Source organism: Carya illinoinensis, chromosome 15 (assembly GCF_018687715.1).
Source record: "Carya illinoinensis cultivar Pawnee chromosome 15, C.illinoinensisPawnee_v1, whole genome shotgun sequence".
Classification (NCBI taxonomy): Eukaryota; Viridiplantae; Streptophyta; class Magnoliopsida; order Fagales; family Juglandaceae; genus Carya; species Carya illinoinensis.
The window spans coordinates 721,609-748,115 of NC_056766.1; the positions used below are offsets into that span (position 1 = coordinate 721,609).

General features: G+C 36.3%; 3 protein-coding genes across 3 annotated transcripts; 2 read left to right on the top strand and 1 right to left on the bottom strand.

The window, feature by feature from the left end:
- Positions 1-1,549: 1,549 nt before the first annotated feature.
- Positions 1,550-4,598, top strand: LOC122296002 (lysine histidine transporter-like 6). Its single transcript, XM_043105357.1, has 8 exons — positions 1,550-1,708; positions 1,801-1,940; positions 2,023-2,406; positions 3,274-3,667; positions 3,771-3,876; positions 3,991-4,082; positions 4,175-4,243; positions 4,338-4,598. Exons 1-8 carry the CDS (start codon positions 1,688-1,690, stop codon positions 4,434-4,436), a joined length of 1,305 nt encoding a protein of 434 aa, XP_042961291.1. The 5' UTR covers positions 1,550-1,687; the 3' UTR covers positions 4,437-4,598.
- A 732-nt stretch (positions 4,599-5,330) lies between these two features.
- Positions 5,331-10,439, bottom strand: LOC122296004 (GDT1-like protein 5). Its single transcript, XM_043105359.1, has 13 exons — positions 10,175-10,439; positions 9,982-10,050; positions 9,014-9,073; positions 8,857-8,904; positions 7,505-7,593; positions 7,333-7,369; positions 7,213-7,260; positions 6,822-6,890; positions 6,695-6,739; positions 6,547-6,608; positions 6,279-6,351; positions 6,084-6,175; positions 5,331-5,889 (listed from the first exon to the last, which is right to left on the bottom strand). The coding sequence occupies exons 1-12, from the start codon at positions 10,190-10,192 to the stop codon at positions 6,104-6,106; spliced, it is 690 nt and encodes a 229-aa protein (XP_042961293.1). The 5' UTR covers positions 10,193-10,439; the 3' UTR covers positions 5,331-5,889; positions 6,084-6,103.
- A 3,257-nt stretch (positions 10,440-13,696) lies between these two features.
- On the top strand, positions 13,697-15,671 carry LOC122297132 (protein ASPARTIC PROTEASE IN GUARD CELL 1). Its single transcript, XM_043107033.1, has one exon. The coding sequence runs from the start codon at positions 13,971-13,973 to the stop codon at positions 15,429-15,431; it is 1,461 nt and encodes a 486-aa protein (XP_042962967.1). The 5' UTR covers positions 13,697-13,970; the 3' UTR covers positions 15,432-15,671.
- The last annotated feature ends 10,836 nt before the right edge of the window (positions 15,672-26,507 follow it).

Genomic DNA, 26,507 nt, shown 5'->3' on the forward strand with positions numbered 1-26,507 from the left:
ATTTCTTCTACGAGGCTTTTTAAGAAAAAAAATTAGTATTTATATATGGTATCAAAGTAGACTAATTTATGATTAATGATGGGTTTAGCGATCTACTCACAATGATGATATCGAAAATATCGGCCCACACGTGAGAGGGCATATTAAGAAGTCTCACACAGATTAAGAACAAACTCATCCTAAATTTTATAAGGAGTTATTCTACTCCACTTATAAGGCTTTTTAAGGAAAAGAAACACTCGTAACTCCTTGTAAAGTCTAGAATGAATTTATTTCTAAATTACGTGGGACTTCTCAATAGTATTTATGTACGTGTGAGGATATCGTTGTTGTTTAAGAACAAGTCACAAATATTCAGCCAGTAGCAACATCAGCTGATGCAAACAAAATTAAACAGTAGCAGCAACTTCCACAACTGAAACATTAGCCCCAGCTATTTCCTTCCGCAACTCCAACACCGATCACCATTAAACACTCTCGCAGTTTGCAACCACGACAGCTAGCAACTTCCCCACATGTAACCTTAACAGTAAACACTCTCAACTCCTCGTATATTCAAATGCAGCATTAGGACAGCCTCCCACAACTTCTGCAGCAAGAGCAACAACAGATGGTTGGGACAGACAGGTTTCATCACAAGGGACACCTTGAATGCATGCAAGGGGCTCACCTTTTGAGTTCAATTAGAGAATCATTGATTCTTCTGGTTTTACATAGCAGACCAAAGAAGACCATGGGATCCAACTTTTAAACAAATTTATTTGTTTAAGAATTGAAGAAAATGAAAAACTCTCTTTGTTACTTTGTTTTTTTAATTATTTGAATTATTTGTTTTGTTTTATTTTTTTATTTATAAAAATTGACATGATATCATAAAATATGCGAATATGATAATAGTTTGTAGAAGGAATGTAGGACAACATGTGCAGCCCTAACAAGCGAGAATATGATAATTCGTCTATATTTTTGTGGTATGCAAATGCCTAGCATCAGTCTTCTTTTGGCATCAAAAGCATGGGGACCCTAAAGAGAAAATAAGACCACCACCAACTTTAAAATAGAAGCGGCATCCTTGCTTTAATCATTAGTCCTGATCAAACTAGTGAACCTTTTCTATAACGCTACTGCCACAAGTGTTTGGTTGAATGATGAATCCAATTCATCAACCAACCAAATTTCCCCTTATTGGCTCCGGACAGAAACTAAGAAATTGCCATTACCTGGTGTCTGGACCATCAAGTAGGTATAGTACTCCCAGTACCTTTGCTGCAATGACCCAACTAATTACACCCGCATGGATTTTTCACAAATAATTGGTTCCTGCCTTGTAGAGAGCCAGGATTAATGACTGGATACAATGGCAATTGGAGTAACAGTGCTTGGCAACACAGCACTTGACGTCATGAATCTTCCAATGGTTGAGTGGTAGCTATAATAAGCAAAATTCATCGAGCGTTTCACTTTTTCAACCCCACAATTCTTTCACTGCATTGGCCATTATTACTCTTTCATATGAAAATACCCTTAAAAGCAGAAGTCTTAGTGGAAGCAACAAAAATAGATACAAAGGTGTTTTGGTGGGGGCTACGCAATGCAAAATCCCCATTTTTCACTTTATTCCACTACATATACTTGAAGATCATCATGGAACTCCATATTCAAAGGATCTGAGTCCTTGGTTGCAGAAATGGTGTCAACTTCTCCAAAGGTATGCACGAGACCTTTTACTACATCCATACCCATTATTTCCTTCGCTAGATTCCCTACTGTTGTTTGCGAATTAATTTGTACACTGTGCAGGAAGTTGCTTCAGACAACAAATGGATAGAGGAGGACACCTCTCGTCGAGCCAAATGGTGGTACTCAACCTTTCACACTGTCACGGCCATGATTGGTGCAGGAGTACTCAGCCTGCCATATGCCATGGCCTACCTAGGATGGTGCACATATTGGAACTCTACTCAAAGACTCAAAGGACACACTAAAATTTGCATGTTAACCTCCTTAATCTTAATTTTTCAGGGGTCCAGGGACGATGGTTTTGGTGTTATCATGGTGCATGACCTTGAACACAATGTGGCAGATGATACAACTCCATGAATGTGTTCCAGGAACTCGCTTTGATCGATACATTGACCTCGGTCGACATGCCTTTGGGCCAAAACTGGGGCCATGGATTGTGCTTCCGCAGCAACTTATTGTCCAGGTTGGCTGTGATATAGTGTATATGGTCACGGGGGGAAAGTGCCTAAAGAAGTTTATGGAGATGGCCTGCTCCAATTGCACACAGCTCAAACAATCCTACTGGATTTTGATCTTTGGGGGCATCCACTTCTTCCTGTCTCAGCTTCCAAATTTTAACTCCGTTGCTGGTATTTCACTAGCAGCAGCAATCATGTCCCTGAGGTACCAAGTTCTTTGATTCTTTCCTTTCAGTTTGGACTCCAACTTATGATCTATGAATGCTTGTTCAGCTATTGTTTTTCTGGCAAGCATTCAGCTTAAACTTTTAGTTACATGGAAGACTTTTAACAACTTAGGGGAAAGTAATCTTAACCTTTTTTTCTAAGCTAAAAGGAACACCCCAGAAAGAAGAAAAACGAGAGAATGGAAAGAACATGATGATAGGTTAGGAATTGAAGGAAACTCTGAATCAGTTTGTCCTGTTTTAAACCAACTCTGGCTCAAATCAGACTAAATTTGGTTTGATGTGTCAAAGTAAAAAAGAGCGAGGGCCTAAAGTTAATATCTAGAGCACTCACTCTCCATGAGATCAAATATTCCTCGGAATTGAAGGAAACACAACCCCAAGTATGTAAAAACAGATCCTGTTGCTTGTCTTTCATGAGTGGGTAAGATGGTCCAGCTTATTTATCTACCAGATTATAACTCCTCTAAGGACACATGAACGGATAGATCATGCCTCCCCTGACCTATGCAGTATATATGAGCTTGAAGTACAAATATCTAATGCCTAGCTACGTGAAGTAAAGATTTTTGGCTCATAGTTTTGGAGTGAGAGAAGAGATTCGGTTAAGGTGGGCCTTTTACAATTCCTATATGTAGGTAGCAGAAGTTGTTATTACTTCAGCAGGTACTGTACTGTGTGGCTGTGACTGTTTCTAATTATCTTTTTTATTAAATATTTAGCTACTTTGTAAAGCTATTCACTCTAAAACAGAACCGTGTGGAACATTGAAAAATGATATATCCGTATACACATACAAGTTAAATTCGTGAACTTGCTAATTAAATTAGAGTTTCCGATTGCAGTTATTCAACTATTGCCTGGGTGGGTTGCTTGTCAAGAGGACGGATCGACAATGTGAGCTACGCATACAAAAAAACAAGCTCAGCAGATTCTATGTTTCGTGTGTTTAATGCACTGGGTGAAATCACCTTTGCATTTGCTGGCCATGCGGTGGCCCTCGAAATTCAGGCCACAATTCCATCGACTCCTGAGAAGCCTTCAAAGATACCCATGTGGAAAGGCGCAATGGGAGCCTATTTTATCAATGCAATATGCTATTTTCCGGTGGCTATGGTTGGATACTGGGCATTTGGGCAAGATGTTGATGACAATGTGCTGATGAATCTCCAGAAACCCGCGTGGCTCATTGCCTCTGCTAACCTGATGGTGGTCGTCCATGTCATAGGCAGCTACCAGGTACGTACATGCATCTATAGCACACTGACACGCATGCATTAGTATATATACAATACCCACAAGATGAGGACTACAGCAAAATATGATGAAGAAAGCTTTGTAGGTCTATGCCATGCCCGTATTTGATTTGCTCGAGAAGATGATGGTGAAAAGGTTCAATTTCCCACCAGGACTTGCTCTCAGACTCGTCGCTCGATCTGCTTATGTAGGTGAGGTTCCTATTGTGATCTCCAACAGCAGAACCAGAGAGAGAGAGAGAGAGAGAGAGGTGAATTTTGTGACACTCTTCTAATTGAAACCACTATGTTCTTAACATATTGCAGCATTTACATTATTCGTTGGAGTCACTTTCCCTTTCTTTGGGGATCTTCTTGGTTTCTTTGGTGGATTCGGGTTCGCCCCCACTTCATATTTTGTAAGTTTCTACCTTAATCTTGTTTCTTTTGTTTATAAATTACACACTGCATTACTGAAAGAACTAATTAATATTGAGCATTAATGTTACAGCTCCCGAGTATTATGTGGCTAGTGATCAAGAAACCAAAAAGATTCAGTACCAAATGGTTCATCAACTGGGTAAAATCATCATCTCACAAATATTATCCCATTTTTTACATCTGGTGATTAGTCAAAACTTATTCACTGATACCAGTGGTTTCTGCATTTTCAGAGTTGCATATACGTTGGAGTTTTCATTATGCTGGCATCTACAATTGGCGGCTTCCGGAATATTATTACTGATGCCTCCACATATAGTTTCTACACATAAATTATGGTGATTTATGTTACTGGAAGGTCCAGGAAAATGTAATCGAGTTAACTGCATGCAATAGTTGTTCTCATCTCATTACCTTCTCTATGTCTTTGTAGTACTGAAGAGAATATATAAACATATATCTTTAATGGAGTGCTAGCTCCAATGTTCTGCGTCTGTTCGTTTCTCCATAATACTAAGACTCTTATCATTTCTTTTCTTTTTTCATGTAATTCAGTTGTTTGAAATGACAGGCGCAAAGACAAATAGGAGTTCACTCGACTTTAAAAAAGGCTAGTTTTTGGTAGGTATAGAACATTACTTTGTCTCATCAATTTCCATGCTGTTAAAGTAAACTATACAGTAATGGTTAAACGCATTTTAAGCATTAGAAGGAAGAAAGATATGACACCAAGCTTTTGCAGATACTCAAAAAAGACAGCCACCCAAAGTAACTTAAACAATTATTAAGACAAAGTTTGAGATGAACGCATACTTTTAAATCTTTAATTGCAATCGATCCCTACCATCTAACTTTGAGAGTGAGTCTTCAAGAAAAAAACAGTGGGAGTGGTTGTGGAAAGTGATGTGATCCATAAAAAAGTCGCTGAGGATAATATCAAAAATTGATTCATTGTTATCAAATTGCAGATCCTACTTCCTAGCAAGCTCATGACTCATTCATCGATGGCTTTCATTGCCTAAAGATAGATACTACTAGAAAAGCTTAGGTCTGTCACATATGAATTTTTAATTAAATTTCTTTTGTTTGAATATTAAAGCTTCAAGAAATGGTCGGTTAATTGGAAGTGAAGAATTTAATTAGTTATAAAAATAGAAAACCCATACAAGATAATCTATACCTTTTGCGTGCAAAAGAATTGGCCATAACTTTTGGTGAGGCCAACGTACACAAAGACATATGGGTGTGTCCATTCATCTGAAAGTGCTCGGATTCAGAAATCACATATCACAAATGTTATTGAAGGAAGGAAAGTGCCTTCACTTTTGACTGAAACTCAAAAAATACTGAAGAAATTCTTACCAAAGATTTATAATTGTTCGTCATTAGAGAGCCATGTCACAATTGCTGATCCTTTTCAGTTTGAATGTACTTTGGATATACATTCAAAGTACATGTACACATTCAAATGTTCTCATATATCTCCTGCTGCATCCAGTTAAGTCAGTAGTTCAGTCATCAGTGCCTCATTTTGTATGAATCTTTGTCGTCCAGTTCTCACCGTTGAGAGCCGGATTCAACTCCCCTTCCCCGTTGTGCAGGGAAAAAAATTGGCATAATATGACTACCTACTACAAATCCACAATTCCTAACAAAACCATGAAAATTAAATATCCATGTACTGGTTCTAACCAACATATAATAAATATCCATGAAAAAAAAAAAATCAAATCAGGGACTGAAGTCCACCACATGATGCCACTTTCTTCCACCATATCTAGTTGCCTGCAACACCAATAACAATGAACACGGATTCTCCTAGTATAAGAAACATAAGTCTTTATAATGATCTTAGTTATGAAGTTGGTAATGCATTAAAGATATTACTAAGCTAGGAAGGGAAATGTTCTCCCACCACGCCACTCTATATACTTTCCTGTTAGAAATGTGTTACATAATGCATTAAGGATATTACTAACCATTAGCAAGACCATCCGCATCATGAGTCAACGGTTGACATGAAGGATTGAATCCCAAAAACAATGAAAAGAACACCACCTGAGAGTGCAACCTGCAGAAAAAACATATTTGCATATTATTGGGATGTTACAACCTGCCTCCCACAACCTTGTCTACAATATGAAAAGAAAAGTAGATTGAAGTTCCAGGATTACTATTTTCTCAGATATTTGAGATGCCAAGCTCTTTCCACCAAGGACAGCTGCAGTTGTGCACAATGCTTGCCCTCTGAGAGAAGGAAACACCATCACTTAGACTTATTACAAATAAATACACAGATTTAAGTGTCTGACTTGCTGTCACACATACATGCACGCCTTAAAGTCTGAACACTGGAGTGCATGCACACACAAGCACATATGCACAAAAACAAGTATATGTATGGCACTATGTCAAATAATTTGAAAGAGTTTAGAAACTTACATAATTCCGCCAAGAACAACTCCAAATGGATTCTCATCTGCAGCCAGACCAATTGTGGCTATCTGAAAAGACAGTTGCTACCATATAGTTAACAAAGTAACGATGAATCATGAAGACACACAAGATGCATTTCCTAGCTAATGCTTACCTGGCTCTTGTCGCCCCATTCACCGAAAAAGGTAATAGAAAATGCCTGCAGTATGAACATGATGAAACTGGTTAGGCGTTTGTCATCCCTGCTTTGTTTTTATTATAATAAGCCATAGGAGTATAACCTTCAAAAAGATTGGAGAAAAGAATTGTGAGAGAAATGGTCGTTTCAACTTTTTCAAATCATCATCGTCCTGTAAGGAAAGAAGAAAAAATGCTTATAAATTATCCAAACATGACTCATGATGTATCTGCTCACTTATAAGTTCAAAACGCATCTAATGCATAATGCTCTAGTCGGTGTCCATCATGTCAAAATTAAAGATGTCACAAGTCTAAACACACATGTAAAGAGTACAGAATCTATCTCGTGAACACTTCCAATAGACTGTTTCCGTTTTTTAGTGAAATAACAGATGGCAATGGCAACAGTCACTAAAATGAAAACATGGAGAAAGCAAGAGAGGGGAAATCGTTTTAGGCCATTGAAATATAAAAGATTGTAATAAGCCATACCTTATTATTCTTATTCGTGGCCTCTGTGTCAGCCTTCCAATCAGCACCCTAACCATAATGGTAATGTCAAAAGAGGCCTTGAGTTAAATATTAGAGATTAATTAAAAGAATAAAACCCACCAATTTTGCTTCGACCTCGGCCAACTCTTCAGCCTCCCTGTTTTCAATTGGAAAAAAATACATTTAAAAATTAGCGGGTGAACCAGGATTAGACTGCAGTACAAATATATTTGAGATGAGAACTCATTTTCATGAGAAAAGCAGCAGACAAGTGAAAGAAATAAATCATTACCCTTCCTCGGTAAATCCATCCCATAAAGACCACAGCCCAAACCCAAAGAACAACAAGGTTGTGATGTGATGAGCCCATTTACGAGAGATCTGCATGTTTTACGATCAGAAAGCTTTTGTATTCAGAACACAAAAGTTACACAAGGATGAAGATCTGTTTCACATTGCTTTAGAAGATACATGCACTTGATTAGAAGCTGCAAAGCATGTGATTAAACAGGTCCTCATCAATATATTCAACAAGACCAACAAAGATTTAAAGACAACTGAATGTAAATCTCTTTTCTACCTCAAATGTTAGACAAATACAAACAAAGAGTCAAAACTTCACCAGTATGATTGTTAAGGATTCCTCAGAATCTCCTCCAGATTCTTAGCTAATCCTCATTTACTTGTTATAATTGACCCTTGATTGTAGGCTTGTAATCTTCTGTAATTATTTCCTTCTCTGTAAATCTTTCCTTATCAGTTGTAACAATATACTAGTATATATATGATATTCGGACTCCACCATGGCATATAACAACACTGATTGTTGTGAAAACAATCTTTGAGGTTGCACTATCTAACATCAAGTACTGTGGTTCGCGTATATCAGAACATTATTGGCCTAAAGGAGTCATGGAGAAAAGTAACCTAATGCCACCTTATGTTTTCAGTAACAACTGCAGAACTGTTGGGCTGTTTATCAGCAACACCATTTTGGCCAGCTTGTTAATTATGCTAGTATTATCGCATAATCACCAAAAAGAACCTTGAGCATGAAGAGGTGTTGATGATGCTTGCCAAGGTTTCAGCCAATTTTACACACCTATTTCCTTTAGTATTTTTGACAAGGTTTAGAAAGATAAACCCAATGCCTGAAATACATTTACCCTATGAGCAGCGGACTACTGTTACGTATGACCCTTATTAATTGTGAACAAGACATGTCCAATAGGAAGAAATTCTATGGAAACTCGCTTAACTCAAGAAAAATCAAGCTCACTAGTATTTTTCCGAACTGGCAAAAAATATTGGATGCACAACAACAGAGAAAATCAGCAAAGAAAGTTTTCAGCTTTAGACTATTACCATATGCCTGATATTCTTTTCTTTTTTCTTTTTTCTTTTATAAGTGCCATATGCCTGATATTCTTTCATTATCTTCCAAAATATACAATTTCCAAGCAAATATAATATATGCAAAACTAACTAATTATCTAATATTGATTGACATTCAACATAAGACCCAAAACATATCAATTATACAAGTATCAAAAAAACTTATCAGAGATCGGAACTGCTCCTTCAAGCATAAAGAAAATAATCTACGAGGACAAGTTATTTTTAGAAGGAAAGTGTGACTCTTACAAGATTTGGAGCAACCCAGCCAACAAGAGCAGAAAGAACAGTCATCACCTACAAAACAAGATATGTTTCCAGCTCAATGGGGCTTTAAAAAGCTTATCAAAGATCAGAACTAAAGCCACATAAAAACAAAAGTGAGACATGCAAAATACTCACTTACAATCAAAGATGAGAGGCAACCGAACAAGACAAGTCTCCTTGGGTGACGCATTGCAAGGATCTTAAAACAACCATCACAACGTCAGGAAATGAGAAGAACGTAGAAACATCATCCATGTCAAAGAATCATGAAGTGTAAATTGTGGTTTTCACACAGCTACTAATCAAAAGACATTCAAGAAAAGTTCTACATAACAACATGACAAGCGTCCGAAAATCAACCAAGCACGCAAGAACTAGGTACAAAGAGACAATACTAACTATTATATTAAACAGTCCTTTCCTTGGAGAGAAACGGGCACTTAACAAGTATTAACTTGAATGTCAGAATTGATTGTCTCTAAAACAACAAAATAACAAATTTCTGCATCAGAATTTTAGACGCTTTAACATCATATATCCTTTTGGATACAACATCTTTCAATATATGCTGGTCTTTTATTTGTGGCCTCCACCAGAAAAAAGCATCATCATTAGCCTCTCCAAGTCATGAGCAATATGAATGGGTGCAGAGTCAGAACATATATCCTCCTAGTAGAACTTTTCTGCAGCTAAAACCGCCAGTGACAGTAGTTTTCTGGTGAAGGTGTTGAGCAATAGAAGAAAAATTAAATTTTCATTTTTCACTAACAAAGACGCCAGACTAAGCCAGCTCTATATAAATCGCAGTCAATGAATTGAGGATTAATCCTCACACCATCACATGAAGGGTACCCTATTGAGCCCAGCCGACCAATCAAGTGAACTAAGCTCCATAGAGAAATTCTCCATCTCATCGAAAATATCTCTCTTTCCAGCTTGTTTTATACTTCTTCAATTAGATAAGTAAATAAAAAAATCGGTAGCATTACATTCTCGAATCACTTGGAAACTAATACAAAAAGAGAAATTGATTCTCCACTAGAATAAAAAAAAGTGATGGAAAAAAAAATATACAAAGAAACAACGAAATGGGAATCGTATTCTAACCGCGGCAGCGAAAAACGTCCTGTCGCCGATCTCGGAGAGTACAGTCATGGCAAGCGACTTGGTGAGACCCTAATTGAACCGAAAATAAACAAAAAAAAAAGGGAATCCCATTAGCTAAAAACATATTAGAAATCGAAAAGATAGCAAAAAGTTTTACATTAGTTTAACCGATATCAAACACAAGTCAACGAACCTGCAGGACTGAGCTCATCTTTGCTCTATTACCGTATTACGGAGAAAGAGCAGAAGATAATAACGAAAGAGACAGAGCAAAAACACTTAGCAGCGGCGTGACTCGTGAGAGGGATCCGATTCTCTCTGTCTCTCACACTCAGTTCGGCCGAGTGGTTGAAATTTTACGAATTGGCCGAAGAAGAAGAAGAAAACAGTCTTAAGTTAAAACGGTGGATGCGGGAACGGCACGTGAGATTTGATCCCCGTAAGAAGCGGCGAAGATGCTTTCAAGCAAAGGTAGAGTGGATTGAAACACACTCTTTATTGGGACTCACTGATTGGTTAGCATCCTCTGACGTGTGACGTGTAATCTAATAAGTTTATCGTATTTATTGGGACTCACTGATTGGTTGGCATCCTATGACGTGTGACGTGTAATCTAATAAGTTTATGGTATATTATTAATTAAATAAATGTTACTTATTATCTCACATTACTTATTTTATATATTTTAATATTATTTTTTATTTTAATTTTATTCTATTATTATTAAACTAATTAGACTGTTCAACTTATTATACATACACAACATACTTGTTACAGAAAAAAATAATAAAAAAATAGATTTGATGTGTAGTGTATGGAGAGAAGATGAGAATTAAAAATTAAATAAAATATTATTAAAATAAAATATTTTATTATTATTTTTGTTTTGATATTTAAAAAAATTATAATAATTAGAGGAGTTAGATCAACTCTATATTTAATTGATTTTTATCTAGAATGCATGTCAATTTTATTTTAAAAACTAACCTTACGATATAACAAGTTATATACTTTAAATTAAGAAGTATGCTATTCTAAGCCCTATGATCTACACTACATACAATTTATAGATATCTTTTTAATTAATAACCCTTCTATTTTAATTAATAATTACATATAGATATCTTTTTTAATTTTGAGATCGATCTAGATATATAGAAAGTACGAGGACACTATCATCCTTTCAAGAAAAATTATTTTCTGCGTTACTTAAATTGGATGCTAAAAATACAAATTGTTAAAGTTTTTTGCAATCATTTTATGTTTTTCACATCTAATTTAGATAACTTAAAAAGTTATTTTTCTTGTAGTGATATGCATGTGTTATATATAGAAAGTTGTTTTGAATCATGTAACATTGTAAATCCTACAAGAGCATATACTATGGATTGTGAGTACTTCCTCGTATAATATACCAACATTAATTTAGAAGAAGGGAGGATTAATTTATACATGTGGTTTAATTATCATGCATGCATGTCAACTACTTAACCAAATAAGAAGATTAACTTCATCATCGATCATGATGAGCTATATATATCAGTACTTTCTTTTAGGTGAGTTTCGATCATCATCGAGTTGTCGATCACTTCAAATAAAAAAATGTTTGATCTTAATTTGTAGACGTTAGCCCATGCATATTATACAATCGAAGCAATAAATTAAGATCAGCATCCCAAAATGGTAAGGAATAATTGCGTACGTGCAACTGCATGCATGCAGCTGTAGTAAACTATTCAAGCAAGCTGCATGCGAACATGATTCATGATAAGCTCATCATGATCAGTATTAATTCTCATCTTTTTCAGGTTTGGCATCAACCACACATATATGCATGCATGTTCCATTCATGCGTCGTTCTCAACTGGCCGCAACGTACGTGCGCACGTTAATTGGGGGTTCAGATTTCGCTGTCGACAGAAAGGTAGGCCATGCGCCCGGATCAAACCAAAGAAAACCGAATCAAAATGACAAAATCTACAGCTAGCTAGGTCTTGTTCCAGAATCCATGATATTTGTCTATTCGATCGCTAGCAGCTTGCTTTTGCATGCATGAAGTCAAAGATCATAAAGAAAGAGACGAAAGTACTCTCGCTTTGGTTTTGGTGTACGTGTTGATTGTTTTAACAAATATATATAGTTGCATGCATGTGTAAAAAATGAAGTGTATAAATATATAAATATATATATATATATAAATGGAGAAAAGAAAATCATAGGCCGTTCTAAGAAAAGTGATCTTATCCTCAACAATACAAGTCGTTTTCAAGAATAGTCGAGTCCAGAAATAGTAGCTGATCAGTGAAGATTCTAAGTTCTTATGGCATAAATCAGGAATTTATATATAATTTAAATTAGAGTTTGGAACCTACTAATTTTTCAAAGCTGGATACATAAATATTTAACAGAATATTAATATATATTTGGTTTTGGTTTTATTTATCTATATCCTCGGATCCGGATTCGGTCCCTGATAGCTAAGAGTAAAGACAAATGGTTTGGGACAAAATGCTCAAAGGAAAAAGATAACAAGGTTTGCAGAGGTGACTGCGACAGCTTGGCGCCATTTACTTTCCATAAACCAACCGAGAACTGGCCGCGCGAGGATTAAAACAAATCAATGATTTCTAGACTCGGGTTTAGAGGTAGAAAACAAAGTTTTCCAGCTAGGTACAGCTTAAAAATCATCAGCTCCGATAATCAATCCACCATGAATGCCACAATAGCTCCTGCAACTCATGAAGCACCTCTGCATGCATGCCAATTGCAATATTGTCAAGCACATAACATTTTCCCTTTATATTCTGTACGTACAATGATCATGACATATTTCCCATTATTACTTAGCATGTGGCCGACTCATAGTCGTACTATCTGTTCATATATGACAAGGGACGAATGTTCATATATATTCATCAATCTTCTCTCATGCATGTGATGGACTTGAAAATATTGGTCCCCCCCCTTTCGAAAAAAGAATGGGCTATTTTGTGTTCATCCTTGAACGGTTGAAGTTGTTGAACCAAGTCCGGACTCAAACCAATTATTACTGCCTGTCCGGTTGTCCCACGTCCAAAGAAAAAGGTATTCTTTTGACCTCCTGATTTAGTGCCATCAACTTGCAAGCATAATCATTATATATAGACACAGAATGCATCATATCATGATTACACGGAATTACATATGTATTAAATAAACCAAAACCATGGACAATATTGCTTCTCTGAGAGAGAGAGAGAGAGAGAGAGAGAGAGAGCGAGAGAGTACCCCATCGTCATGGAGTCCAACAAGATTTGCCCTTTTGACCTGGAATGTTCCCAAGAAAGTCACCCACCAAATTAGCTTTATGGCAGCCTTACTAAATTTGAGATAATTATGTGGTTAAAGGGGATTAAAGCAAGAGGTTCGTCAATCGTCCGTCCAAGAATTATGGTAAAAAAGGAGCTAGCTAGCATAAAGTATAAACAGCCGGTGCATGCAAGCAGCTAGCACATGAAGAATCAATCTTCTATTATCCACTCGTTTCTCACATTTCTAAACAGTAAAAACTCTTCGCAAAACTAGTTTTTTGCAGCGACCCTCAACCAACCCCACATCGATAAAAACAAGAAAAAATAAGAGTAAAAAGTGCATAACAAAGGAGGTGTTAATATTATTCCCTAAAATGCAAAGGTAATGACACCTCGAAAAAACTCGTGAACCATATGATCGATGTACGGCCCCCCAAACTCCATGCTTTTAAAATCTAATTAAAGATCCAACATCATATCCAAAACGTCTTTTAAGCCCCACCAACTGGCCTCGGGCAAGAGTGTGAGCAATGGGCATTCAAATCTTCTCTCCCACACCCATCGATCCCCCGTTGCTTTTGTTTCTCCCAACCTTCTTTACGTGAATCGCTGCAAATAAATGCCCCGCAGCTCTCGAGCACTTGTCGTACGCTCCCTCACTTCACTCCTCCACTTCTGTTCATCAGTGGCCAACCCAAAATGAGGTTTCAGCTCGTTTACATTGTCTTCGCAGTAGTCGCCTTCTTCTGCACTTTGATCGGCTTTGGTCACTCTCGAAGCTTGTCTCAGAGTCCTCAAACTACCATCCTGGACGTCGCGGCTTTGATACAAAACACCAAGACCGTTCTCGCGACAACAACATTCGACCAACAAAAGCGGAGCTTCTCAGCCAAGTCTCCGTTCACTCTTCAGCTACATTCGAGAGTTTCTCTTCAGAAACCTTCACACAGGGAGTACAAGTCCCTGACTTTGGCACGACTCGAGCGCGATTCTGCCCGAGTCAGATCTTTGACGACCCGGTTAGATCTGGCACTCACAGGTATCGTCCCATCAGATCTCGAACCGCTGGATACGAGCGATGGTCGGGGCTTTGAAACCGAGCTCATGAAAGGTCCGGTTGTGTCGGGGACGAGTCAGGGAAGCGGTGAGTACTTCTCTCGAGTCGGAATCGGTGAGCCTCCGAGTCCGGTGTACATGGTGCTCGACACGGGCAGTGATGTCAGCTGGCAACAGTGTGCTCCCTGTGCTGACTGCTACCAGCAAGCCGACCCGATCTTCGAGCCGGCTGCTTCGTCTTCGTACTCGCCGCTCTCGTGCGAGACCCGGCAATGCAAGTCCCTCGAGGTGTCCGAGTGCCGCAACGGTACGTGTCTCTACGAGGTGTCCTACGGCGACGGCTCGTATACCGTCGGTGATTTCGTCACAGAGACCATCACGCTCGGCTCGGCTTCGGTAAACAACGTAGCCATCGGCTGCGGCCACAATAATGAAGGCCTGTTCATCGGCGCGGCAGGCTTACTCGGACTCGGGGGTGGCTCGCTCTCCTTCCCGTCTCAGCTCAATGCCTCTTCCTTCTCGTACTGCCTTGTGGACCGCGACTCCGACTCAGCCTCGACCCTCGAGTTCCACTCAACTCTCCCTCGTAACGCCATTACGGCGCCTTTGCGTCGTAACCCCCAACTCGATACGTTCTACTATCTCGGCATGACTGGAATCAGTGTAGGAGGCGAGCTGCTCTCGATTCCCGAGTCCATCTTTCAGATCGACGACAGCGGAAACAGTGGAATCATCATCGACTCGGGCACGGCCGTGACTCGGCTCCAGACCGACGCTTACATCTCGGTCCGCGATGCCTTCGTCAAGCGAACACGGAACTTGCCGTCCGCCGAAGGCGTGGCGCTGTTCGACACGTGCTACAACCTGTCTTCGAGGACCAGCGTGGTGGTCCCAACAGTGACATTTCATTTCCCAGACGGGAAAGAGTTACCGTTACCGGCAAAGAATTACCTCATACCAGTTGACTCGAACGGAACGTTTTGTCTGGCATTCGCTTCCACTCCATCGTCGTTGTCGATAATCGGGAATGTGCAACAGCAAGGGACTCGTGTCAGCTTCGACCTCGCTAATTCCCTGATTGGGTTCTCACCCAACGGATGCTAGAAGTAGATGCCTGTTTGATGGGATTTCCACTTGAATGTAGAAGGCATGTCATGTTTACGATAATGTTTGTTCTTTTGGTTGGATGGTTGGTGATTTTGTCAAGAAAACAGAACAGTTGGATTAAAAAAGGTTGCATATTTATTTATAGTCGTCATGTACTGTATATGGGTATTAGCACTGCTGTGTTTATGCTTTTTGTAAGCCAAAGGAAATCAATTATTTCGCAAAGTTTTTATATTATATCTTGCGGGGGAGAAACGTATTAACATCTTAATATCTAAACAAAATCTCTGGTCTCATTGTCCCTTTGCATATTCTCTGCTATTATCAAAATTTTGATTATTATAATCTGAGTATGGCATCTTCCCCGATTTTATTCGATGGATTTTTCGCAACTACTATGTCTCTTCCATTTGTGTCTTCTATTCTGTGGCATCAGAATTCTTTCAAACCCATCAACTTAAGCACCGGATTGTTGTTTTCTTTGAATGTTCATCTGAAATAGAGATCCACTATTCTTTTCAGTTCTTTAGCTATTTAACTGACTAGTTGGAAATTTATTGGAGAATCCGATATTATCTTCCTTGAAGGTTGTATTTCAGATTTCATTGGAGTGCTCTGTTTTACTCTCTCTCTCTTTTTCTCTGTTCTTAACATGTTTCGTGTCATTGTTTGTTATTTGAAATAATTTCATTTGGGACTTTCTCTACAGTATCTGCTTTGATGTCAAAACAGGAATCATGCAAATGTTTGTGTAATAGGATTGTTTCCATTTAGTTTATATTCGTGGATTGGCTGCTGCTACAGTATTCATATTGCAGTTTGTTTTCATAATCTTTTATATGAGATTGTAGTAGTATGTATTTCCTTTATGTTTTGTTGTTTTAGGAACTTGGTGAGGACAAAGTATATATGAGTGAAACCGACCATATTGGCCTTCATCTTTTGTTCCTTTGTCTTGGTAAGTTACCCACATCTGCCCTTTGTAGTAAATTTTTGATGTAAAATTGGGTTATTTGGGGTTTATCCGTTTCATTGTAAGTAGATTGGAGTGATGAAATTTTCAAGAGACGTTTGTTAACATACTTTGTGCTACTGTTATCCATATAATCAGAGTGGTCCTTTGTTTCTATGTTACCCATATAGTCGGAGTGGAATTGGTCTCATATGGTGTTAATTCTCTTGCAGGAGATTTTTCATCCTTTCTTCTTCTCAGAGCAAAAGAATCTATATACCTTTCTGTTGTGGGCTTATCCTTATAGGTCCCTAAGCAGTTTGCTTAGTTACTTGCTGTGATTTAGAACCTCCTGATTATAAGCTCTCGCAAGCGTTACACGGTTGAGAATCGATTAGTAATAGAAGGATTCTGTTCTGGTCTTGAATTGTTATAATTTGTTTCAGTGGTTGTGACTGATCTATTCCGATGCGGTGAAAGGTTTATTAGGCTGTGGTTGAAAGCAAATTTCTGAAATTATCTTTTGTTTCTTTGTTAAGAACTGATGTTATTCCAACACATCACTCAAAAAAAACATAAGATTGTGCTTGGCGGAGGAAATTGTGATGAGGTTGCCAAGACAAGAATCTGGGCTCGCTTAACCTAGCTGGTAGTAGCATTAATATCTGTTGATTAAACACTATTTGTACACAACTCCTAGCCAATGTTCACTTGTTTGCCAGTTTTTTTAATTAATGCTGCTGTAGGATGCTTAATTTCTGTATGGTGACCGTATTGTCTTCGTGGTTCATATAGGTGATAGGCTTCCTTTACTTTCTTTTATGGGCAATTATTCAAGCAGGTCGGCCACCTATCAAAGTCACCAAAGTTTATAAATATTCAAGTAGGGTAGGCCTCACAGCAGTCATTTCCATTTATGACTAACAATATTCTGTGGAGAGAGAAACGAAAAAGAAAGTCTAATCCAAGAAATAAAATCTCAATAACACCAAATATATTACCATTTCTTTCGCTATGAGCAAGGGCTAGCAATAATATTGTGAAATGTCTTGATGGTTAAAGCATTTTTTATCCTATAATAATTGTTGATTTTATGATGAATACAAAGTATGGTTCGAGAATAGAAGTAAAAGAAGGAAGAATGAAAAACTTTCATGAATGAATTTGATAAATTTACAATGAGTGAACTAGTGTTTATATACACTTGAAGAAATAACGGACAAATAACTGAATTAACAGAATTACAGATTCTGATTTAGCTTCTCTACTTTTAGCTTTTCTTCTTTTGATTTTAGTTCCATTTTATCAATATGAGAGGCTATACTCCAACACCCCCCTTAAGATGAACGTGAATGTTTAGAATGTTCATCTTGCGAAGAGTATAATGAAAAGGCAATAACCCAAGAGGCTTGGTGAAGATGTCTGCTAATTGTAATCTCAAGGGAATAAAAAAAGCTTGATGATGTTTTGCTGCAACTTTTCCCTAACAAGATGACAATCTATTTGTATGTGCTTTATTCTCTCGTATTGAACTGGATTAGTGGCAACAAAGAGAGCTGATTTGTTGTCAGTGTAGAGCATTGTTGGCTGAGGATGATGAACATTTAGGTCTTGTAGAGCATAGAGCAGCCACTACACCTCACAAGTAGTTGTTGCAAGAGTCCTATATTTTGCTTCTGCGGATGATCTATTATAGCTTGTTTCTTAGATTTCTATGAGATTAATGAATCTCCTAGAAAATAGCAAAGCTTATAACACTTCTTTGAGTGTTTATACAATCTGCTCAATCACTATCTGAAAATTTTTAAGCTGCAAGTCTGAAGATGAAGGGAAGAACAACCCTTGGCTTGGTGTTGCTTTTAAGTACCTAAGCACTCAAACAGCAGCTTGATAATGAGAGACAGCTAGTTTGGCAAGAAATTGGCTGAGAACTTGAACAGCATAGGCAAGGTCGAGCCTTGTTATTTTCAAATATAGTAGTAGTCTACCAACTAGCCTTTTGTAGGCTGAAGCATCCTCATAAAGGTTAGGATCATTTGTAGTGAGCTTGAGGTTGGATTCCATTAGAAATGCAGCAGGCTTGGAACCAATGAGACCCGTATCTTGAAGTATGTCTAAAGCATACTTTCTTTGATAGAGTGAAATTCCAGATTTTGATCTAGCTACTTCTAATCCAAGGAAGTACTTAAGTTGTCCCAAGTCCTTAATAGTGAACTAGTCATGCAAAAAAGTCTTCAATTGTTGAATTTCAAACAAATTATCACTAGCTAGTAGAACATCATCTACATAAACTAGTAAGGCTACGAAGGAAGTAGTAGTTTTCTTGATGAACAATGAGCAATCAGAATTACCTTGAGTAAAGCCATAATCAAGAAGGGCATGAGAAAGCTTTGCAAACCATTGTCGAGAGGCCTGCTTTAAACCATAAAGACTCTTTAAAAGTTTGCAAACTATGTTGGACTGTGTAATACTCAATCTAGGGGGCACTTCCATATAGATTTCTTCATGTAATTCATCATGTAGAAATGCATTGTTTACATCTAATTGGTAAATGTGCCAACCTCTAATTGCAACAACAGCCAATAATAGCCTAATGAAAGCGATTTTTTCCACTGGAGAGAAAGTATCAAAGAAGTCTAAACCTTTTCGTTGGGTGTAGCCTTTAGCTTCCAATCTTGCTTTGTGCCTTTTTATAGCTTCATTAGCCTTGTATTTAATTTGAAAGACCCATTTACAACCTGTGGTCTATTTATTTTTAGGGAGAGTAACAAGTTCACAGGTTTTGTTTAACTCTAAACCATCAAGTTTATTTTTCATAGCAGCTTGTCATTCAGGAAATTTTGTAGCTTGTTTGTATGTTTTGGGCTCTTGAGAAGTAGAAATAGAAGCTAAAAAGGCTTTGTGTGGTGTTGAAAGTCTACTAGCAAAAAGAAATGAAGATATAGGATAAGAAGTACCTGTATTAAAGGAGCAACCAGTAGAAGTAGATGGATTGTTTGCATATGGAAACAATGAAGCAATACCACAATAATAATCCTGCAAAAATCTTAGTGTTTGTTTAATTCTGGTTGATTTTCTTATATGTGAATTAGGTGAAATGGTTTGATGATACTCAATGTTCAGATCAGAAGAGATATGAACATTTGTAGGAGATGAAACTGGTTCATTGGAATTTACCAAAGGTATGTTCAGATTAGAAGAGATAGGAATATTTGTAGGAGATGAAATTGGTTCATTGGAAGTGACTAAAGGTATGTTCAGATCATAAGAGATAGGAACATTTGTAGGAGATGAAACTGGTTCATTGGAGGTTACCAAATGTATGTTCAGATCAGAAGAGATATGAACATTTGTAGGAGATGAAACTGGTTCATTGGAGGTTACCAAAGGTATGTTCAGATCAGAATGGGTTGCTGAAGGTATATTTACATCAAAATGGATAGGATCATGTTGAAACTCTGAATGAGGAAATAGAAAAATAGGAGCAAGTGTTTCGGAATTGAGAGGGATAGCTTTGAATGGAAAATTGGTTTCATGAAACACAACATTTCTGGAGATGAAAATTCTATTTGTGTTTAAATCCATGAGTTTGTAACCTTTGACATTAGAGGGATATCCTAAAAATAGACATTTAGTAGCCCTTGGATCAAACTTTTGTCTGTAATTAGTAAGTGTAGATGCAAAATATAAGTAGCCAAAAACTTTTAAATGAGAAAGATTAGGTGGTTTGTGAAATAACATTTCAAACGGTGTTTTGTTTTGAATAAGATGAGTTAGAATTCGATTTATAATATGTGCTGCAGTGAACACACAGTCACTCCAAAAAGTTATAAATAAGTTTGCTTGAAACATTAAAGCTCTAGCTGTATTTAATAAGTGTTGATGTTTTCTTTCAACAATTCCATTTTGTTGTGGAGTTTCTACACAACTCTTCTGATGCAAAATACCATTTTCATTAAAGAATTTTGTAAGAATAAATTATGAACCATTATCTGTTCTTATGGTTTTGATAGAAGCATTAAATTGTGTTGTAATCATTTTACAAAAGTTTGGTAGTAAAAATGAAACGTCAAATTTTGTTCTAAGCATGAAAATCCAAGTGCATATTGTAAAATCATCTACTATAGTTAAGAAAAATTTAAAACCAGAATATGAAACAGTACCAAAAGGACCCCATATATTACAATCAATCAATTTAAACTCTTTATTAGAAATATGTTGTGATACAGGGAAAGAAAACTTTTTCTGCTTTGCTAGTGGACAGATTTCACAAACATTTGTACAATCAGATGTTATTGAACTGTCTATTTGTCTAAGAAAATGTATTCTAGAATTTGAGACATGACCTAATCTGTAGTGCCAAAGGTTTGACTGGTTTCAAGTAGTTGTTGAAGCAAAACATGGTGGAGAATTAAACTGATAGGAATGAGCTTTTGAGCAAAATTGAGATAGATGATAAAGTCCTTGTTTCTCAAATGCAATCTCAATCATTTTCTTCATTGATTGGTCCTGTAAAAGGCAATAAGAGCCAAAAAAAGGATAGACAAAGATTAGAGTCTTTGGTTAGTTTAAAAACGGATAAAAGATTGAATGAAAAGTTAGGGACATACAAAACATTGTTTAACTGTAATGTGTTAGAGATACTTACTGTCCCAATGTATGATGCTGGAATAGTTTGACCATTGGGAAGATTAATGAAACTTGTAATTGACTTAGGGGTAGAGGAATATAGAAGAGGTGAATAGATCATATGATCTATTGCACCAGTATTTAGGATCCAAGAAAAATTAGAATTGAACTTGGTAGAGACAAAATTACATTGAGTAAAGATGTTACCAGAAATTTAAGGGGCAGTGACTAAATTCACAGCTGCTGTAGATGAATTAGTATTATGGGTTGATGAATTTGAGTTGGCAAGTGCTAAAAGATTATTAAACTCTTCAGTAGTTAAAGAAAACCTTTGGTTCTCATTACTATTTTGAATGTAGACCTCTTCAGTTGAAATGGCTACATGTGCAGAGGGAAGATTTCTTTTTCCCTTAGGTCCAGTCCATCCAGGGGGATATCCATGCAATTGATAACACTTGTCAATTGTATGGCCATTGTAGCCACAATGAGTACAATGCAGTGAGCATTTCTTCGACTTCTCTTTGGAGAACTTGGACTAAATGTGCTGATGAGACTGATTAAATTGTTTTGCTAACAAAGCATGTGTTTCAGTGCTTACAGAAACAGAGTTGCTAAGTTGCCTCTAACTTTCCTCTTGAAGCAATAAAGAGAACACTTTAGCCATGCCAGGCAAAGGAACAGCAAGTAATAATTGACTCCTTACTGAGGCATAGGAATCATTTAATCTAACAAGAAACTTCAAGACATAATTTGACTGATGTTGAAGTAGTAGGAAATTGAACAACTCACAAGTGCAAGAAGCCATCTTTCTATAAGTACATGTTGGGAATTATCTATAAGTGACATATTCATCCCAAAGAGTCTTAAAGGCACTAAAATACTCTGTAATTGATGATGAACCTTGATTTATACAATTGAGAGATTTTTCAAGATGAAAAACTCTTGGGCCATTACTTCTCAAATATCTAGTTTTTAACTCATTCTAGAGATCCACAGCAGATGTAACATAAAGCAAGCCATTCGTTATGTCTTTAGAAATAAAATTCATAAGTCAAGAAAGTACCAAGTTGTTGGCACGTAACCAAGTAATGTGAGTAACACGCTGATCAGTAGAAGGAGCAAGAATTGAACCATCGATAAAGGCTACCTTGTTCTTGACAGTCAAGGCTATGGTGATTGATCGGCTTCAAGCAATGTAGTTGTCTCCCACAAAAATTTTTGAGACGAGAAGAGCACCAGGATTGTCACTTGGATGTAGATAAAAAGGACTAGAAGAATCATCTAAGGGGTTTTTGATAGACTAAGGAGAAATAGCAGAATTGGCAGAATCCATTTCGGAAATCTAGTCAAGAAAGTGCAAGAAAATATAAGAAAGTACAAGAATTCTGCAAGAAAGGAATTCAGATTGCAAGAATTATGCAACAAGAATTTTTCAAGAGATGTGAAGATGAAGATGAATTTTCAAACGTAAAAGTGTAGATTGGAAGAATTCTACAAGAGATTAAAAGATGGAGATGAATTTGTAAGAGCAAGAGGTTTCAATCTGTACCGTGTTGATTTTTTGATGAACACAAAGTATAGCTTGAGAATAGAAGCAAAAGAAGGAAGAATGAAAAACTTTCATGAATGAATTTGATAAATATACAATGAGTGAACTCGTGTTTATATACACTTGAAAAAATAACAGAAAAATAACTGAATTAATAGAATTACAGGTTTTGATTTAGCTTATCTACTTTTAGCTTTTCCTCTTTTGATTTTAGTTCCATTTTATCAATATGAGAGGCTATACTCCAACAATAATGTTACAGTATTAGGGAAAATTCTCTGTTTAGCTTTCCCATTTTACAGTACACAAAGGGGAAGGCTGTGCAAATAGGGAATTTAGGCAGATTATCCTTCTTCCCCATGCATGCAATTGCAAAGTAAAAGCACTAGTGTTAACAACCCGTGTTCTATGCACACAAGTTTGCCATTCATAAATTATTGATTGCCATGTCCTACCTCCAATCACACAGTCCCTTCACTGAATCCAACAGTGTTGAACCTAAGATTTCAAGTTTTGTGTAATTATATATCTACACATGAATTTTGATGATAACAAATGAATTCAAAGAATAAAGAAGTCTCAAGCTCAAGTTGTCTACACAATGGAGTCAAGCACATCAAGGAAACAAGCATGAGCAAGAAGGGAACAAGTTCACATTAAAGTTATAGAGTAATATTGTAAATCTCTTCAAAATTCGAAATTAAGATTAATGCTCAAAATTAATATTTTATCATAAAGCATTAAAATACATTTTCCACATGTGCATGAATATTTTTGAAAATTAAATTTGAAAATTTTGAAAGATGATTGATTGTCATCTTTTACATGTACATGCCTTGATTAAAGGGTTGAATTTTGAAAATATTAAAGATGATTGATTGTCATCTTTCACATGTGCATGTTTTATTTGAATTTTTTCAAAAATGATTGATGTTTTTTTAGATTTATACAAAAGGTAGATAATTTTGTTTGAAAATTTTGAAAAGTAAAGTGTGCTTCTTTTGTCATATTCAAAAAGTAAAAGATTAGGTTTGAATTTTTTAAAAAATGAAAGTGTGCTCCTTTTGTCATATGCAAAAAGTAAAAAATTAGGTTTGAATTTTTTGAAAAGGAAATTGTGCTCCTTTTGTCATATGTCAAAAGTAAAAGATTAGGTTTGATTTTTTTGAAAAAGTGAATGATGTTGTCTTTGACATGTGAATCTTTTTAAATTTGAATATGAAGTCTCATATGCCTATAAATAGATCATTTGAGAGTTTCACATTCATAACACCAAGAGCATACAACATTCATTCAAAACTTTCATTTTCTCTTCTCTAAGCATTGAGCCTTAATCTTTATTCATTTTGAGAGATATAGTTTGCGCTGTATTGTTCTTATTTCACTCATTGAGGAGTGTTTTCTGATAACCTACCCACTATCAGCTTTTGTATAAGAAAAAGGGTGTGTATAACCCTTGTGCGTGTAGAAAGTATTCTACACGGAGAATAGTTGAATCACCATGTGTAAGGTGATTGCAAGTGTAGAGGGTGTTCTACACGAATCCTTTGTAGTAGTATTGTTCAAAGGTGTAATAGGTTTCTATCTCTACCTGAAGGAGGTTGAATAGTGAATTTGGGAATCCTCAAGGGGTAGCTTGAGGCGAGGACGTACGCAGTGGGGTCGAACCTCGTTAACATACTGAGTTTGCTTCTCTCTTACCCTTACTCTTTATATTTATTGTTATTTCATATTTTGTTTATATTTTATATTATTTATTTGATTTATAATTGTTATTTTTTAATACAACTCAATTCACCCCCCTTCTTGTGTTAGTCATTTGGGCAACAATTGGTATCAGAGCTAGTTGACCTGTACTGTTCATACAGGCAGATCACTCATGGGAACTCTCGCTTGTGACTGTGTCACCGAAGCAAGACTCTCCGACCATGAATGACGGTGCACCGGTAGAGACGGTGGCCGGCTAGTCTGGTAGGTACAATTGTTAGGTGACATAGGTGCGGCCTATGATCAGTAACAATTGGTATCAAAGCTAAGAGCTCTATTATAAGATTAACTATCTTTTGAGTTAAGATCTTATGGCTAACATTTCAGCTTCATTTGATGAAGGTCAATCTAGCAGTCGGCCTCCACTCTTTTGTGGAGATAATTACTTATTCTGGAAAGTTAGAATGAGAATATTCCTTCAGGGTCAATGTCGAGAAATCTAGAAATGCATTGTAAATGGACTTTATATTCCAACAAAAGTGGTTGATGGAATAAAGGTCAAAAAGGAAGAAGAAGAGTTTGATCATGAAGACGATAGACTTTATATTTTGAATTTAACTACTGTGAATTTATTATTTAATGCTCTCAATGGAAATGAGTTTAATAGAATAATGACTTGTGCTACGGCAAAAGAAATTTGGGATAATTTGAAAATTACTTATGAAGAAATTTCGCGAGTCAAGGAATTAAAAATTTATATTCTTACTCATGAATATGAAATGTTTAAGATGAATGATGATGAATCTATTTCTAGTATGCACACTCGTTTTACTAACATCATAAACAGTTTGACAGCTCTAGGCAAAATTTATTCCAAGGTGGAGATAGTAAAAAAAATTCTCAACTCTCTACCAAAACGTTGGGAATCAAAAGTGACAGCGATTTTTGAAGCTAGAGACCTCAAGAAGCTCGAAGTGAATGAACTGATCGGGTCACTTATCACCCATGAGTACACATTGAAAAGAGGAGAAGAAGAAGGAAAGCCAAAGAAGAGCTTGGCACTTAAAGCTGTTCCTCATGAAAGTGAAAGTGATGAAGATGAGGAAAATGAAGATAAAGATGAAGAAGTTGCAATGATAACAAGAAGAATTCAGAGGTTCTTAAAGAAAAATAAAACTCCTCCGAGGAAATCCTTTAAAAAGTTTTCCAAGAAAGATTCAGGTAAAAATGACACTTTAATTTGTTATAAATGCAATAAGTCTGGTCATATCAAGCCAGATTATCCTCTGCTAAAAAAAGATCGAAACAATGACAAGAAAGCAATGAAACCTATATGGGATGATGATTCAAGTAGCTCAGATAGTGAAGCAAGCAATAAAGAATCAGCAAATCTTTATCTTATGGCTAAATATGACATTGAGGTAACAAATCTTGATAATATTGAAGATCCTTCATATGAAGAATTGCAAAATATTTTAGAAGAGGTTTATGAGAAATTTGAAAAATTGGGTATCAAATATACTGCTTTGAAAAAGAAAAATTTTTCTTTAACAAATGAAATTGATATTTTAAGAAAAGAAAGTATCATTTTGAAAGATGAAAATCTTAAATTGAATAAGAATAAAACCGATTTAAAAAATATTGTTGAAAATTTTACGAATGGAAAAAGAAATTTTGAAAAACTTCTTGGTAGTCAAAGATGTGTTTTTGATAAGGCAGGTTTGGGATATATGCCAAAACAAAAATACAAATCTTATAAAAAATTTTTTGATAATCCTTCTACATCAAAGATCAATAATCAAAATTCTTTTTATAAAAATAATTTTGTCAAAAAAAGATATTATTATAATCATTCAAGTTCTTCATATATGTCACATGTTATTTACAATTTCTGTAATAGAAATGGTCATAATTATCATACTTGTCCTATTAGAAGAAATCATACAATGACTATTAGGGCCATATGGATACCTAAAAATCTTATTTCTTCTAATACTAATAAATAAAGGACCCAAAGAACTTGGGTACCAAGAAAAATCATTTTAATTGTTTTTAGAGGTATGCATGAAGTCATCTACAAGTAAAAACAAGTGGTTTTTAGATAGTGGATATTCAAGACACATGACGGGAGATAAGACTAAGTTCTTTGATCTTAGATCTAAAGAAGAAGGACACGTGACATTTGGAGACAACTCGAAAGGGAAGATCGTGGGAATAGGTAAAATTGGTAATGAAT

Excerpts from the sequence above, each read along its gene's own strand:
- LOC122296004 (XM_043105359.1), bottom strand. Across the intron at positions 7,370-7,504 it reads GATGGATTTACCGAGGAAGG|GGAGGCTGAAGAGTTGGCCG; the intron begins GTAATGATTTAT and ends AATTGAAAACAG. Across the intron at positions 6,176-6,278 it reads CTCAAATATCTGAGAAAATA|GTTGCACTCTCAGGTGGTGT; the intron begins GTAATCCTGGAA and ends TTTTTTCTGCAG.
- LOC122296002 (XM_043105357.1), top strand. The coding sequence starts at position 1,688 with ATGGTGTCAACTTCTCCAAAG. Across the intron at positions 1,709-1,800 it reads TGGTGTCAACTTCTCCAAAG|GAAGTTGCTTCAGACAACAA; the intron begins GTATGCACGAGA and ends TACACTGTGCAG. Across the intron at positions 3,668-3,770 it reads ATGTCATAGGCAGCTACCAG|GTCTATGCCATGCCCGTATT; the intron begins GTACGTACATGC and ends AAAGCTTTGTAG.
- LOC122297132 (XM_043107033.1), top strand. The coding sequence starts at position 13,971 with ATGAGGTTTCAGCTCGTTTACATTGTCTTCGCAGTAGTCGCCTTCTTC.